General features: G+C 59.5%; 1 protein-coding gene across 7 annotated transcripts in view; it reads right to left on the minus strand.

Moving 5' to 3' along the window:
* Positions 1 to 15,273, minus strand: part of ACSF3 (acyl-CoA synthetase family member 3) — a 69,095-nt gene that overhangs the window by 1,938 nt on the left and 51,884 nt on the right. For 6 of the 7 annotated variants that reach the window (XM_045819233.1, XM_045819232.1, XM_045819235.1 and 3 more), the window contains exons 7-9: positions 14,862 to 14,988; positions 3,600 to 3,734; positions 2,711 to 2,822 (exon numbers count right to left, since the gene is read on the minus strand). In XM_045819233.1, coding sequence (XP_045675189.1) covers positions 2,711 to 2,822; positions 3,600 to 3,734; positions 14,862 to 14,988 — 374 coding nt within the window. The remainder of the gene's footprint in view (positions 1 to 2,710; positions 2,823 to 3,599; positions 3,735 to 14,861; positions 14,989 to 15,273) is intronic. The other variant, XR_006783441.1, reaches the window with a different exon arrangement.

Consider the following 15,273-nt stretch of genomic DNA (forward strand, 5'->3'; position numbering starts at 1 on the left):
GACAAGTACAAAAGCAGACGCAGGGCAGCAGCAGCACACAGGCCACCTGTGCGCGAAGGCGCCGACGTCACTGTGGGAGGGAGACTGTGCTGAGGTCAGAGACTCACACCCACAGCCCTACCTTAGCAACCACTACAAAAGGGAACAAAAGCTATAAAAGTGAAAAAAGTGACCTAAAGGCGCTGTGAAGAATGCAGGTGTAAAGTCTGCAGACCCCGCCATTTCCAAGAACAGTGGTCCTTCCTGGAAGGAGACCTTCACGTCGGGACAGAGTCTGTGAGCCAGGCCTGTTTTCCTCCAAGGGTCCCAGCTTAGCAACTGGTCTAATATGAAGCTCTCAGGACTGCTGCCTCGAGGCAAAGCGAGACCTGGGACAGGAATCCAGCAAAGCCGAGCTGTTTGTTAAGAGCGAGTTTCCCTGTGAAGAAACCCACCCAGACAGTGTACCGCCTTCCACACTCTCCTCCTCCTCGGAGGAGGGACGGTGGGGCGCGGTTGGGACAGGACTTCAGCCACTGCTCATTACTCCACACGGTCTGATCAGCCGGTGGCACTGAGGGTTCTCCCCAGGTGTGTAAGTCCCACCTGGCCCATTTCCACGTGGCAGTGGCGGGGATGGGAGGGTAGCAGGCTGTCTGTGGCTTAGACCCCGTGCATGTGGTGATGTGTGTGACTGACCCGGCTCTGAGGCCACGCGCCCACCCGCGGGGAGACGTGTCAGCCGAGCTGGGGCTGCCAGCCTCCTGACTCCTTCTAAAAGTATAGTGTCCTTGTCTGGGAGGAGGACAGCCCTTTACTTGGGGAGCAGAGAGACTGAGGGGGTGGCAAGTATCTTCAGAAATGAAAAAAATGGCAGTAAAAGGGAAAACGTTATTTTTCAAATTCTTCAAAAAAGACCCCGAATGGTGGCAAACATGACGTAGAAGGAAGCAGCAGCCTTGCTAAGCAGCAGCATCCAAGAGTCGGAGCGCGGGGGGCACGGGGGCCACTCCCCGCCCCCCCCCCCCCGCCCCCGCACTCACAGGGACGCAGAGGGTGGCTCCGTGGGGTGGGCAGCCTCTGTGTTACCACCCAGCGACTGCCCGATTTGAGGACACACGGCCCAGATGCCGGCCTCAGTCCGAGACAGACCTCACGGGGGCACACAGGGTGGCCACCGGCTCCGCTCAGTCCCGCCCCCTAGGAGCATCTCCCCAGAGCGCCCCCAAATTCTCTGCACACGGCACCATTTCAGAGTCTCCTCATACCCATGGTCACACGCTGTGACCGTCACTGCAGGACCCTGCTGGGGGCTGGGGGGACGAGCACAGGGCGTGGAGGAGTGGGGATCCGTGACAGGAGTGTGGGCGCCCGCCTGAGGTTAGTGAGAGGCTGTGGACTCAGACCTGAGACTTAGGGAGCTCTCGGGACAGGGCACAGACTCTCATACATACACCCCCCTCCCGCCCCCCCGCAGTGGTTAACAGAGTAATTGTTTAATCAGAGCGGCTTCTCCTCTTTTGTTAAGCGGCACTGCTCCAACCGTGCTTCTGCAAATCCCAGGAATCTAATTGCCCAGCTGTGCCACCCCTGATGAAACAAGGATTCCTACTGTTTGTGAAATCATGTTGGACAAGCCAAAAATATCTTTAGCACCGAGAAAGAGGCAAGTTGGGTTGGAGCGGGTGTGCGGGGAGAGGGGACAGGGAGGAGGAAATTCTCAGATCTAAGATTAAGGAAGCCGGCGGAGATTACTAGCAGCCTCCTTTCTGTTGCTCTGTGGTTCCCTCAGACCCTCCTCCTTGTCCTCTCCTGTCCAGCCTTGGACAAGGATGGGACAGGAGGTTTGGGTTCAGCCCTGGGACTGACCCCTGAACTCTGTGGCACAGGAGAGGGGCCTGTGAGCCTTGGGACTCAGACACCACCGGGATTGGGCAGACGGCAGAAAGGCCCAGGGGAGGGTTTAGGGTCGGACAAGGGCAACCCTCATGCAGGGTGAGGGGGAGACAGGGACTGCTCTGCTGTGGGGGGCTGGCCCCTCACAGGGAGGGCAGATCTCTGGCCTTGGGTGGGCAGGGAGCACCCAAGGGACACATGAAAATGCCCCACGCTCAGCGCCCATGGTTTAGAGCGCAGCTGAGGGGTGGGTGCCATGGCTGAGGTGGGAGGGGCGCAGGAAGGCCCTCGGCACTGGCTCACCCCAGGGCCCTGGGGCCAGGCTGGGCGCTCTGGGTCTCGGCTGCAGGTTCCCTGGCCGCTCCCCCCCCGGCCAGACTGCTCCTAAACCCCGGGGGGGAACTTGCTGGCTCACCACGGGGCAGGGCGGGGGGTGGGGGGGCGTCCAGGGGCACATGTTTCTGCCGCCTCAGACCCTTCCTCTGGCCCTGGACTGGAGCCACGCGGCTGGGAGCAGGCGCTCCTGTTCCCCTCAAGTGTTCCGGCCCCTTGGCGGCAGCACGCAGGGCTCCGGACCTGCCTCAGCCTCGGTCAGAGTCTCCCGGGAGCCCTTTGTCGGGGTGGCCTTGTCTAAGTACCATGTTGCCTGACCTCTCAGGTCTCCCTAAAGATGGACAACAGCGAGGCCCAGGACTCCCGGCCGCACGGGCCCCCAGACCGAAGCACAGTCCACGCCCCTGCCTGTCCCTGCCTCTGAGGCGGGGCAGCTCCCGCCTCCCCCACCCCTCGCCCTGGCCCCACCAGCCCTCCCCGGCCCTGCCTGCCCGGCCCTTACCTGGCCCACTCTTTGAGCTCCCTGTGGGACAGTGAGTGTCCCTCTTGAAGTGTCACCACTGCGGTGACCCGCTGGCCCCATGTCATGTCTGGAACACCAATCACAGCCACATCTGTGGATAGAACAGGGTGGGGCACCTTAAATGCTGAGGTACCACTGCTGGCTATAAGTAGCCAGGAACGCGGAGGAAACACAGGGGGTGTGTGTGGGGGGGGGGTGCGGGGCCCCTGGAGCAAGTGCTGGGAAGCAGCTCCCAGCAGCCGTAGGGAGCGCAGCGGTCTCGCTGGGGGCAGACGAGGACGGGCTCCCCATAGTGTCTATGTGGGGCCAGGGCTGGGGGGGGCGGGGAGAGGGCCTGCCCACCATTCCTGCCCTTCCTTGGGGGCAGTCGCTGATGAAAGGGCTGAGGACAGTTAGATGCCCAGAACATTCTGCCCCCACCCCTACGGGCTCCCGTGGACAGGCCGTCTGGGGCAGTCCTGGTGACATGACTGGGCCTGGGTCCACAGGAGCTGCCTCTGCCATCTCAGGGTCTTCGCAGCCTGAGACCCCAGGCCAGGAGGTCTGGGTGGAGCCCACACGTCCTCGATGGGCACCCACAGCCTCAGCCTGCGGTCCTGCCCAGGACGCTCAGCCAACGGCTCACCTGAGCACGCCGTCATTCTGAGCAGGGGGTCTCTGCCACGCCCTTGCACTGAGGTGTGGGGTGCCAGATCCCCACCGTGATGTGGGGCAGGCAGAGCCCCACTGTGTGGTGTCCCGCAGTGGGACAACCTGGTCCCTGCTCCAGCTATAATCAAACAGAGGAAAACACGCCTGGCATGTTCCTGCGACAGCGGGTCTGGACCGAGTGTAGCCGGGCTGACCCAGCAGCACCACGGCCACTCACCCTTGATGCTCGGGTGGGCCAGCAGCAGCCGTTCCACCTCCAGGGCGCTGACCTTGTAGCCGCCGCTCTTGATGATGTCCACTGACGTGCGCCCCCGGATCCAGTAGCTGCCATCCTTGAACACGGCTGTGTCACCTGAGGAAAGAGGCTCTGGTCACCAGAAGGCATGCTGGGGCCGTGGCTCAGCCTGCTTCGGTCCCTGTGCCTGTGGGGACAGGCACAGAGGATGCGTGTATCTGGGTGGGGGGCAGTGGGCACCTGCATCTGCAAGCATCAGTGCCACTGGTACGCTGGCCGTGTGGGGGGCAACTTTGGGGCAAGGCTGTAAGCACAGAGCTCAGTGGCTGTGACCTCAGTCTGCGACGTGGACACCAGGACAGCCCTCTCTGGCTGTGTCCCCGTGAAGGCAGGACGGCTGGGACCCACGCTGTCACCCCCCAGTGCCCCACCGCTGTCTCTCAAGTCCAAGAGTGCAGAGGAGAAACGCGAGAACCAGCTGCCTCAACACGTCTGCTACGGGGTTCTAGCTGTGGCAGGGCCCTGGGGGTGCCGGGGGTTACCACGGACCCTCTCCTGACCGGGTGCCCTCTCCTAGGCTACTCGAGGTGCCGTGTGGGTCTCTGACAGGAGGAAAGGACCTTTCTGATCCTCTGACTGCCTGCTTGCCCACCTGCTGCTCTTGGGCACCACGGTGGCAGGGGCCCTCCCCTGCTGCAGGTCCCGTGTCCTTTCTCAGGCACCCCTAGTATGAGAGGGGCGGGGGGGGTGGAGGACGACGAGGAGCTGGAGGTCTGCACTCAAGCCTGGGGCATCAAGGGAGTGGGGAGGTGGGCTGTGCGAGCACACGAGTGTGATTGTGTGGCATGTGCACAAGGGGACACCCCCATGCCACCCTCTGCAAGCAGTGCTGTTTCACCTGTCTGCCCTCACACCCTACACTTTATGCTGGGTTATTAGCTGAAATAAATCATAAATATTTCATTATACATCATGCCGTCTGACACAGGAAGGAGCCATCCATCACTTCACCACTCCTCGAGACCTGCCGCGGCGCAGGGCGCTCTCCAGTCTATTAAACAAGACGGATGGGTGTGCTTGGATGGGCTTATTTATAGTGCAGCGGGAAGGCCGGGCTCCAGGAGCACAGGGCTGCGAGCGTGGGGGATCCCTCTCCTGTGCTGACAGGACGCGTAAGGAGCGAGAGGCTTCAGGAAGCTGTGCCGCGGCGCTGGGGCAGCCTGACGCACAGGTGTGAGGTGACAAGGTGGGCTGTGGGGACCGGGGAGGGCACAGCCTGCTCTAAGCCTGCCAGGCCTGTGCTGCCTTTCTCCCTCTGCAGCCGTGCAGCCTGGCCCTGGATGTGTGCTCTTCGCCCTGGACAGATGCACGGCCTGCCACCAGTTTCCCAACTGCCAGCTGCCCCTCGTCTAGATACAGAGAGTGGCCCCAGTCTATTCACGTCCGTCACATCCGTCCACTGCCCAGGGTGAGGCCGTGCTGGCATCCGGGTCCCTCCAGGGGCTTCCTGACCCTGATCTCACTGGCCTGACGGGCCCAGGGACCCAGCGGAGCAAGGCGCTGCTGCCTGTCCTGGGCCCTGCCACTGACCTGGGTCTCGCTGCAGACCACTCCCTCCACTGCCCTCACCAAGGCCGACGTGTCTCTGGGGCCTCCGTTGATGTCACCTGTGCCCTCTTCGAACCGCTCAGTCCTGCTGTGTTAATGCAGCTTAAGTCATGGTGCGGAGCCCTGCAGCTGCACCCACGCCAGCCATTCCCCCTCCCCCCGGAGCATGGATATGGCTCCCAGGCTGCACCATTCCCGGCCCTGCCTGCTGCCTCCCCTGCTCCAGCCCCATCCACAGCCCAGTCCTCTGGCATCTCCAGGTGCCCCTTCCCACACACCGGCTCACGGTGGACAATGGCTTCCTTCAGCACCTGTCCCCTGCCACTGCCCTGTGAACAGCAGTGAGAACCAGGATCTCCTCCTGAGGAGAGTCAAGCACTGGAGTGGTGGGGATGGTGCTGGAGACATATGGAGGTCGTATCATGGAGAGGTCTGGGGATTTATATGCCATGTAAGGAAAGGTGCACACGAGGTAGAGCGCTGGTCACTTATTTGGACCCTTGTCAGGCAAAAGGATCTGAATGGTGACAGTAGCCCAGGTCATCCTGGACTACCCAGCAGGCCTCACATGTGATCACATATACCCTCAAAAGAGGGAGGCAGAGGGGCATGTGACACACACAGAAGCGGAGAAGGCTGGGTAAGGGTGGAGGCGGGGGCTGGAGAAAGCCTGAACACCTGGAGCCCCAGGAGGTGGAAGAGACAGGATGGACCCTCCCCTAGGACCCCCGGAGGAGCACAGCCCTGTGACACCTGGATTTCAGATTTCTGGTTTCTGGAACTGGCGGGGGGTGGGAAATAGATTCCTGCTGTTTGAAGCCCCCACTTAGTGGTGAGTGGTTACAGCAGCCCTAGGACACCCCCACCAGGTGAGGAGCTGTGCTCTGTGGCCCGAGACAGTGAGTTCTGGCTGTGTTTGCGGGCCGGCCACATGCAGAGGCAGGGCACCCACCTTGTGGATCTCGGTCTGGGGGGAAGAAGCATGTGAAGTGGGGGTGGGGGTGGGGGGGCTGAGGCCCTGTGTGAGTGGGGCACGTGCATGCAACCCCCTGTGGGAGCAGGAGCGAGGCTGTGAGGAGCCAGGAGGGTGGTGGGGTGGGTACTGCAGGGCGTGCCCCAACACTGCCTTCACTGAGGCCATGGGGAGGTCTGGCCCAGGGTAGAGAGACAGCCTTTGCCTCTCAGAGCTCCTTCCCACTGCGCTGTGGAAACTGTGCTTGGCTGGTGACTGCAGCCATGCCCAGCTGGGAGAAAGGGTGGGTGGGACAGCAGGCAGAGCGAGGGGACCCACGAGCAGGACAGGACTGGATCAGGACCAACAGGTGAGGAGGCAGTCTGCGCTCTTCGGCCCATCTCATGGGCGGGGTGCACTGAGGGCCTGGGGGAGAGCTGGGCTAGACACATGCATGGGGGCATTACAGGATGGGCATGAAACCCGGGGGATCAATGGTGGTTGCCCAGGGAAAACCCTGAGCAGGAACCGAGGAGCCGAAAACAGTTCCGAGAAAGCCTGTCTCATAAGGACCCTTCTGGAACTTGGGCTGGGTGCACACACCCACCTGGGTGAATGCCATTCAGGTAGGGTCACCACTTGACCCAGCGACAGCACTAGAGTTGCATGTTCCACTGAGTCACCCTGGGGGCACACCCAGAGGCCCGGGCAGCTGACCAGGAAGGATGTCAGTGACAGCTCCGCCTCCTTCCCGAGGCACCAGGCTTCTGCGCGAGAGAATGTGGCAGCCGCCCATCAGTAAGAGGCGGTGCCCAAACTCCTACAGCAGCAGCACTGAGACGCTTGTCTTTCCACCAAAGCCAGTGGTGGCGGTCAGCCCTGCCCCATTCCTGCCTCAGGGGGGTCCTGGGGATGCATGGGACTCGCTGGCCTCAGGGGTGGTGGTTCTTCACCTGGAGCACGTGCCTGCATGCAGTAGGCCGCGATGGCCAGGAGGCCACACACCAGCCCTCAGATGGCCCCCACCACCACACAGCTCCTGGCTATCCCACGTCGGAGTCCTTGTCCCCCTGGCTGCTTTGGGGTTCCTTTCTGGGCATACAGGAGAAGACTTCCCAAGGCCCACAGAGGAAATCCCAGGTTCCTGATGTGCCCACTGGGCTCCTCCGGCTCCTGGCCTCTCACGAAGCTGAGGGGAGACTCCAGGGCGGAATTCTCCAGCGCCGTCTTTCTCCAGCTCTGCACCGACATCGCGTCCCTTCCTGCTCTGCAAACGCAGTGGGAGACCTGTGCCCCTGCCTCCCGCTGGCTGTCACCTTCTCAGAGTGGCCTCCGGACACCATGGTTTGAAAGGGCCTCCCTGCTTGCTCTGCCAGCTCTCCGTGTGGTTTGCGATTTCCGATTTCTCAGCGCAGAGTCATTGGACGAGCATCAATGAGGGTGAGGACTGTCCCTATGTCCTTCAGGGCTCCAGCTCCATCCTCCGGGCCCGGCATGTGGAAGCTAAACACAGTCTCAGCAGAGCGGCTGACAGAGGTCAGCCCCATGGCGAAGGTTGTGCTGTTGAGGGGGAGCTTCAGAAAAGGACCCTAAACAAATCAACAGCTCTCACTTTCTGCAACAACCCATTTATCAAAATGCACTGATCCTGGGATCAGTCTCCTGCTGATGAGCAGTGTCCTGCCTCGTGGCTCTGACACCTGGTGGCCACACTCAGAGAGCAGTCACCACAGGGGACTGTATGGCGCTCGGGCACCTGGGTGCACAGCAGGGCTTGGGCACTGCTCTCCAAGCCAATGCTACTTAGTGTCTCTGCCCTGACCTGTAATTGGAAATAACCCTCCCGGTACTCAGAGGCTAAGTTTCTGGGTGTGTGGGTGAACCATGGTCGGCAGGCCCGGCCTTGCCCGCGTGTGGTCTTGGATGAAGCCCCCCGGCTGGGCGAGAGTCCTGGCCCTGGGGTGACACGGGCAGAGTGTTTGTTGTCCCTGTCCCGATGAGGACCCTGAGCTGTGGACGAGGGCATGCTGGCACCCCAGATGCCGTGCCCCCGGCTGTGCAGAAAGCTTGGACAGGAGAATGAAGAAACAAAGTGGAGGAGACCCAGACACGCTCTTATGGTGGCCATGGAGCATCCTGTGCTGGGGCTCCTGGTCCTTGAAGAGACTGAGGGAGCTGGCGACCGTGGCCATCGACTCTGGCTGCTCTGCCCTGAGGCCCCTTGTGTGTCCACTCAGAGTCTCGGCTCTCTCTGCAGGTCCCCCAGCAGGCTGGGTGGAGGTGCAGCTGTCCCGTGGGACCCAGAGACGATGCCTGTGGCAAAAGAGGAGCCGCTGCCACCTGTGTGCCACGCAGAGACCTGGGAAGCTGCTGTCCTGACCCACTCCTGAGGGACCAAGACGGAGGATGATACCAGAAGAGAACGAAGACACGACAACTTCTAGGAACATAAACCTCGCCTGAAAACTGCCAGGGAGAAATGGCAGGGTGAGCACGAGTTGTCTCCCTGGAACAAAAATCCACAGTCACTCTTTTAAGGCACAAAGTTCTAAACAGGGAGAACAGGAAAGGAGATTATGTTTAACAAAAATATTGGAAGCCGGAAAGCACGTGGTCAAGAACTGTGTGGACTCAAAGAGGTGGGCCCCTGCGAAGGTGTGGAGCGAGGAGGCAGGGGGCTGATTCACACCAGGGGCTCCGGCAGAGGCCTGGGGGGAGGCGGAGAGAAGGATGGACTGAAAGGAAGAAGCAGGTGGAGCCCAGCCTCGCAGCATAGTGGCAGCTCGCTCTCTGGGGATGGAGGGTATTGGGGAAGCTGTGGGCACCCAGGGCTCAGCTGTCCCAACACACCCTTCTCCCTCTGTGCCACCAGAGGTCGCTGGGCATCAGAGGGGACAATATCAGCCAAACAATTCCCACAACTACAGGACCCGGTTTCCAGAGTGCTAACAGCATGAGGAGGAAGTCAGAGCACTCATGGCGCGTGGCTTGTCGAACTTCAGGGCTCTGGGGTCTAAGAAGGTTCTCCAGTACTCCACGGAGGGGAAGGTCATGCAGCACCCAGAGTAACGTGACTGTAGCTGGCAGAAAACATGGATGCTGGGGACCAGTAAAGGGATGACTTCTAACCCAGAATTCTGTACCCAGCCCAACTAGAATGAGGACACTGCCAGATACCTATCCATTCTCAGGAGGCTGCTGGGGGATGTGGGCCCCCACCTGAGGACTGAAGGGGAGGGAGGAAGTCGTGGTGCAGGGATGGAAGGTTTAGCCTCGGGGCGGGGGTGCTGTGAGCAGTGGAGGGGAGGGGGAGCTGTGTGCTGATGCAGAGCTCGGTAACAGCCCAGCTGAGGACAGCGAGACACCGGAGAGGGGTTCTTCCAAGGAGGGAGGGTGGCCGCGTGTGCCTGTGCTACGGAGCTGTGTGGGGTGCGGGTGTAGGAGAGGAACAGACGTGCCTCCCGACCCGGGGAAGGGGCCACGGTTCCCACACAGCCCAGCTCTGAGCAAACGTGCAGGGCCCGCGCCGCAGGCTGCACACACGCCACTGACGACAGAGTGCCACGGGGGCGATGGGCGGGCCGTGTCGGCGGTCATTCAGCGCCCGGCGATCAATATCCAAGAAACGGCTAACAAGTCCTGGGGGGACGGCAGTTGTTGTTTCCAGAACTGGTGAGACCGATGGCGTCTTCCAGCTGTGACGCTCAGCTTTTATGAAAAACAAAAACAAGAACATTCACCCTCTGTCCCGAGCCCTGGGACTGACCGGTACAGAAAGGAAAAACAGGGGCCAAAGGAACAGCACAGAGGCCCAGGGGCGGGTGCGTGCGGCCGAGAACACGGCAGGGCGTAGGGCGGTTAGTGCAGGGCCACGCACACCCGACGCTGCTGCATGCGTCCTCCTACGTGAAACTCAGATCCAGGTGGACCAAAGGCTGGACTTCAGGGAAGCAAAGCCGGATGAGTTTCAGACGAAAATACAGGAGAAGGTAATTACGACCATGGGGGACAGAGGGTTTTTAAGCAGCATGAAAAAGTGGAGCTCGCACAAAGGAGCCACCTGCCGGACGGGACGGTGCCCCCACAACAGCGTCTGCACACGAAAGGTGCCACCGACAAAGGGGGCCGCGCAGGCCACGCGGGCTCAGCCTCATGCAGTTGGGGAGAGCCCAGGGCAGCTGCAGACCGCACAGCCGTGACACGGAGTGTCTTCGGACCAGCGACCCTGTCCCCCGGGGAGGGGCAAGGCCTGTGTACGAGTGGTCATGCCACCTGCAGTTCCCTGCGCTACGGCACTCCCTGATGTGAGGCACGGGGCCCTTGTCCTCGGCACGCTGCCGAATTCCTCGCCATGACCTACTGGTCAAAGCAAAAGTCTCCTTCCTGAAGAAACACGTCAGCGCTCAGGCAGCCGTGAGTGAGCTGCCTTGGCAAGGTGTACGCGGAGCAACATCACTCCGGAGCGCTGTTCTGAGGCCGACTTAAGTGAGAGGGTTTACACTTCAGTATAAAATCTAAGAGCACTTTGTGCTTATCTGTGTTTGTAAGAGTGTAAAACTCACTGAAGAAATACTCAGAGAGAAAACAAAGAAGGACGTGAACGTCATTCAGAGGGAATAAGAGTCTGTGCTCAGCACATACAGGCCCAGTCATGCCCACCCCCACACAGCACCCCCACACGGCACCCCCCCCACACACATGTGCACGACCCACACCAACAGGGTTCCCTCATGCTGCTGTTCTTCAGAACACGGCGGCTAAGGTCTCACGTCACTCTGCTGTTTGGATGGATCATAATGTATGTGCCACTCCCCAACACCGATAAAGGGCTCCACCGTCTCACATTATAAATAATTCTGCAACAGACGACTCGACGCACCCACTTCTGACCACCTCTGATTATTTTACCTAGACTCCCGGGGAACACTCTCAACACCAGGCCCACCTGTGTGTGGGAAGCCCTGGCCTTACAGCGTCAGTGTCAGCTGTTTAAGGCTCTTTGCCAATTTGGTTGAAAGGATTCGATCTTTGTTTTCATGTTTCTTTCTCTCATCGCCAGGAAGTGAAATGCGTCCCACATTTTTCGCTGGTTGCACTTCTTTTCTGGGCATCCTTGCACTTCTTCCCGGCATCCTTGCTGGAGGCTGTCTGGGCTCTGTGGGCGACCGCTGGGCGGCGTGGCCAGCCCTCATGCACCGCTGGCGACCCCTCAGAGCGTCTCCACGCTCCACAGAGGCCGCAAACCTCCGGCAGCCCAGCCAGTCCACATCGGGGGCTCCCCTCTGCTGTTCTATCGGTGAGTTGTTTTCTTAAATAGCTTTTAATGTTTGCCTCTGAAAATCCTATCACATGCTCACTGGGAATTAAAAGGGAAGAGACACCACCAGACACCCTGGTAACGTTCTTTCTCCCAGTTACCTACACACCTTCTACACATGTTATCTATCTAAAATTGGGGAAATACAGTTTACCGTTTACTATGTAAACATTCAACAGTGTATGATGCATATCCTTTGAAATAAATCAGAGATGCCATTCTTGTTTCCTCATACTCGGCTATCAGTCTCTTTAAAACGATCAAACTTCGCAGGGTAAAAGCGTCGAGAGCACAGTGGGAGCTACAGTGCTTGCTCAGCTCTGCCCCAGGTCCCCGTCACCATCTGGTGTCCCCATGTCTGTCCTGCCTTCTCATCTCCGTGTCCTCGGCTCCATCCCACATCCTCCTCTCCATGTGCTTAGTGGTGTCCTGTGTCCTCATCCCTGTATTCTCACGTGCACCCTGTGTTCTCATCTCCACCCATGTCCTCAGGTCGGTGTCCTTATCCCCATGTCCTCGGCTCCGACAGCAAGGTCAGTGTGGGACCCTGCGGGAGCCTGGGTCCCAGAACCACCTGTCCCTTTGCCCCGGGCCAGCACCAGCGCCCGTGTGTGCCGGCCTGCTTCTCTGGGGGTACGGCAGGGCTCGGGTGGACCTCCGAGAGTGAGGAGTCACTGTGGCTGTCAGGGAGGTGTCTGGGGGGAGGCCTTTCATTTCCTCCCTGAGAGGCAGCCAGGAGCCCCAGGGGGCTTGTACGGAGCCGCCCACACGCTCTCCCGGGCAGAACCAGGCCGTGGGGAGGAGGGCAGGCACACAGGGGGCAGGGGGGCCAGGGGGCTGGCAGTGAAGTGGCCGGCCTGTCTCCTGTCACCTAGCCACGGGGAGGCCAGTGAGGAGGAGCTGGCCCACTCGGCTCTTCTCCCGCTCTGGCCAGAACTCACACGGCAGGAGGGCCTGGCCAGGGAAAGGGTTAAGTTTAATTTATCCTGATTTCTATTTAATATCATGCTCTCCCCGCAGGAGCCGGCAGCTGTGAGCTGATTGCGCGCTCTCATTATGCAGTCTGTATCGCTAATGGCCTGTGACAAAGGCATGCGGCTTCCAGGCCTTACCCCCGAGAGCCAATTAAACACACATACTCCCTTCCTGTTTGCAGTGCATTACAATGAAATTAAACTGAATTTCAAAATCATTTTCTCCTAAAGACATCTCTTTACAATAATTAATGCATACTACTCCTTTTCAGCTGAAACTCTCATCGAGAGCGGGGCTCACACGCCGGGCCTCGGACTGCCCTGCACTCTGCGCTGCCACCACCCTCGTGCTCGGTCAGCCCTGCCGCCGGCAGAGTCCGTGGGGGTCTGGTTCCTGTGCTTCTAAAGAAAAAAATCTGCAGCTTCTTATTGGAATTTTAAAATGAAAGAAGGTGGATACAAAGTCAGCCAGGTTTCCAAGTTGGAAGCACTCATAGGGATGTGTAAAAAGCACAATTAGTTCAAAAGTAGTATTTCCTAAATTCTGCATTTGAAAGACAACAACGGAGAGAGGTTTGTTTCCACCAGACTGACGTGTAGTACTGCAGATGTTTACAGAGGCTAAACCAGATGGGCGTGTGTTAACGTACTGACCACATCCTGTCACAGGCAGAGATCAGGGGGCCCAAAACAGGCAACCTGGCTCCTGGGCCCCCAGCCAGGGCCTCTGCTGACCGGTGCCCAGGTTCTCCTGCTAGCACTCCCGGGGCACGGCTCCTGTTCTGGGGGCCAACGGACACACGGTCTGCAAACCCTTCGGAACCCAGCGTGGGGGGACTGGGGGTGGGGGTGGGATACTACCAACCACAGCCATGAGGAAATACACTTCTAAGGATGCATGAGAGAGAAAGCCGTGGATGGCTGTGGGACCACAGGGTGGACATGGGGCCAGGTGGGATCAGCAGGTCCAGCCCAAAGTGCCACCTGCATGGGGATGAAAGGGGGGCTGCTTGATACCTCCCAGAAGAATCTGTACCTGCCCCTCCACCCTCAAGCCCCCACTCAGTGGACCCGCATAGCCCCCTGCCCTGTCACTTGGTGAGCTCAGGTTCATGACAGTGGCAGACTGGAGAGTGGACACAGGATCCATCCCCTACAAACCCACGCTGACCTGAGCCCGGTGAGATGACACATGTGTGGGAGGCAGCCCCAAGCAGCACATGCCATGAGGTGAGCAGGCTGAGGGCCACAGCTGTCTCCTCCACACCCTCTCTCTCGGTCCGAGCAGCACAGCGACCCTGGAAGGTATGCCATCCCGTCAGCAGGTGGCCTCCTTCCTCCTGCGCTCTTCTTCCCCACAGAAGAGCACGCATTAAGGCACATTTCTGACTACAGGGCCATGCATGATGACATATGAAAACAGGCCTTTCTTTTTAGAAAATGTTGCCTTGAGATGATTATGAACTAATGCGTGTGCAGCATGGAAGTTTTAGAACTACAGAGAGTCAAAAAGAAAAGGAGAAACCACCCAGAACCCCCCCATCTAGATGTAGGGGGCTGATGTTCTGGTGCGTGTTCTGGATGAGCACACACACCAGTGAGTCGATGCAGCTGCAAACCCACACACTCCCAGTATCTGCAGCGTCAACTCTTAGGCCCCAGGAGGGTGGGAGTGGGGGACAGAAGAGGCCAGGGTAGGGAACAGAATGGGGGAGGGGATGTGGGATGGGGGACAGAGGGCGGGAGGCTCCTCAGCACAAGCTCGGGGTGCGTGCCCCAGGTGGGTGGATGCTGGCGTGGGGGCCCCACCAGTGCTTTCCAGCAGTGCTGCCTCCTCCCACTGGGCGCGGGGCCCCAGGCTCTGGCAATGGGTTTATACTTGCTGGCTTGGGTGGGTGACACAGAGTGCAGACTTTGGTAGGGAACCGGGAAATGAATGACCCGCACCAAAAATAAACCACATTCTGTCAGAACAACCTTGATCCTGAGTGGGGGAGGGGGAGATTTACAAAGCATGATGGGCTAAAAGGGAGGGTGCGAGGGAGGGGGTGAGGGGGCTCTCTGACTTAAGAGTGTAGTGGTGGCTAGGAGGGGCGGGCATCTTGACCCGAGAGGGGCAATAGGACCCCCAGGCAGGGGCTGCTGGCCCTCCTGAGGGTTGTGGCCTCAGGAGCTTCCTTTTGGAGGCTGGCAGGGTGCAGAGGTGCTGGGTTGGGGGCACAGCCAGGAAGATAGGAGACACAAAGTGTACCCCTCTCCCAGGCCCTGTCTCTGTCCTTGACAGAAGATTCTGGGGTATCCAGGTGTGGTGACAACATGGGGTAGCCAAGTCATGATCCTTTCCCTTCCCCTCAGGCCCCTGCTCCAGTGCCCCTCCCGCTCTGTGCCCCTACCTGTCTTAAACCAGCCATCCGAGGTGAATGCTTTCTTCGTTTCTTCTGGTTTGTCCCAGTATTCCCGGAAAACGGAGGGTCCCCTGACCAAGAGCTCCCCTTCCTTCTCCTTCAGCCCTGGGGTCACCTGTGGTGTGGGGGAGAAACAGACACATCAGAGCAACACCTCCCAGGACGGGGCCTCCGCCTGCCTTCCCTGTGCCCTGCCCAACCTGAGGGCCACGTGCTTCTCTGAAATTGAACACTCTGCTAGAAATGACTGAGATACACAGCTTTCAACACAGACACCCAGTCACGATGGTGTTGAGCCGTGCCCTGAGCCCGCCTTGCCCTGGGCAGGGCTATGGGTCATCTCTTCATCCTAAAACAGCTCCACGCTATAGATTAGAAGATGTGAGTCAGTGGCCAGGTC

Source organism: Phyllostomus hastatus, unplaced genomic scaffold (assembly GCF_019186645.2).
Source record: "Phyllostomus hastatus isolate PE091 unplaced genomic scaffold, TTU_PhHast_1.1 phas_scaffold_345, whole genome shotgun sequence".
Taxonomy (NCBI): domain Eukaryota; kingdom Metazoa; phylum Chordata; class Mammalia; order Chiroptera; family Phyllostomidae; genus Phyllostomus; species Phyllostomus hastatus.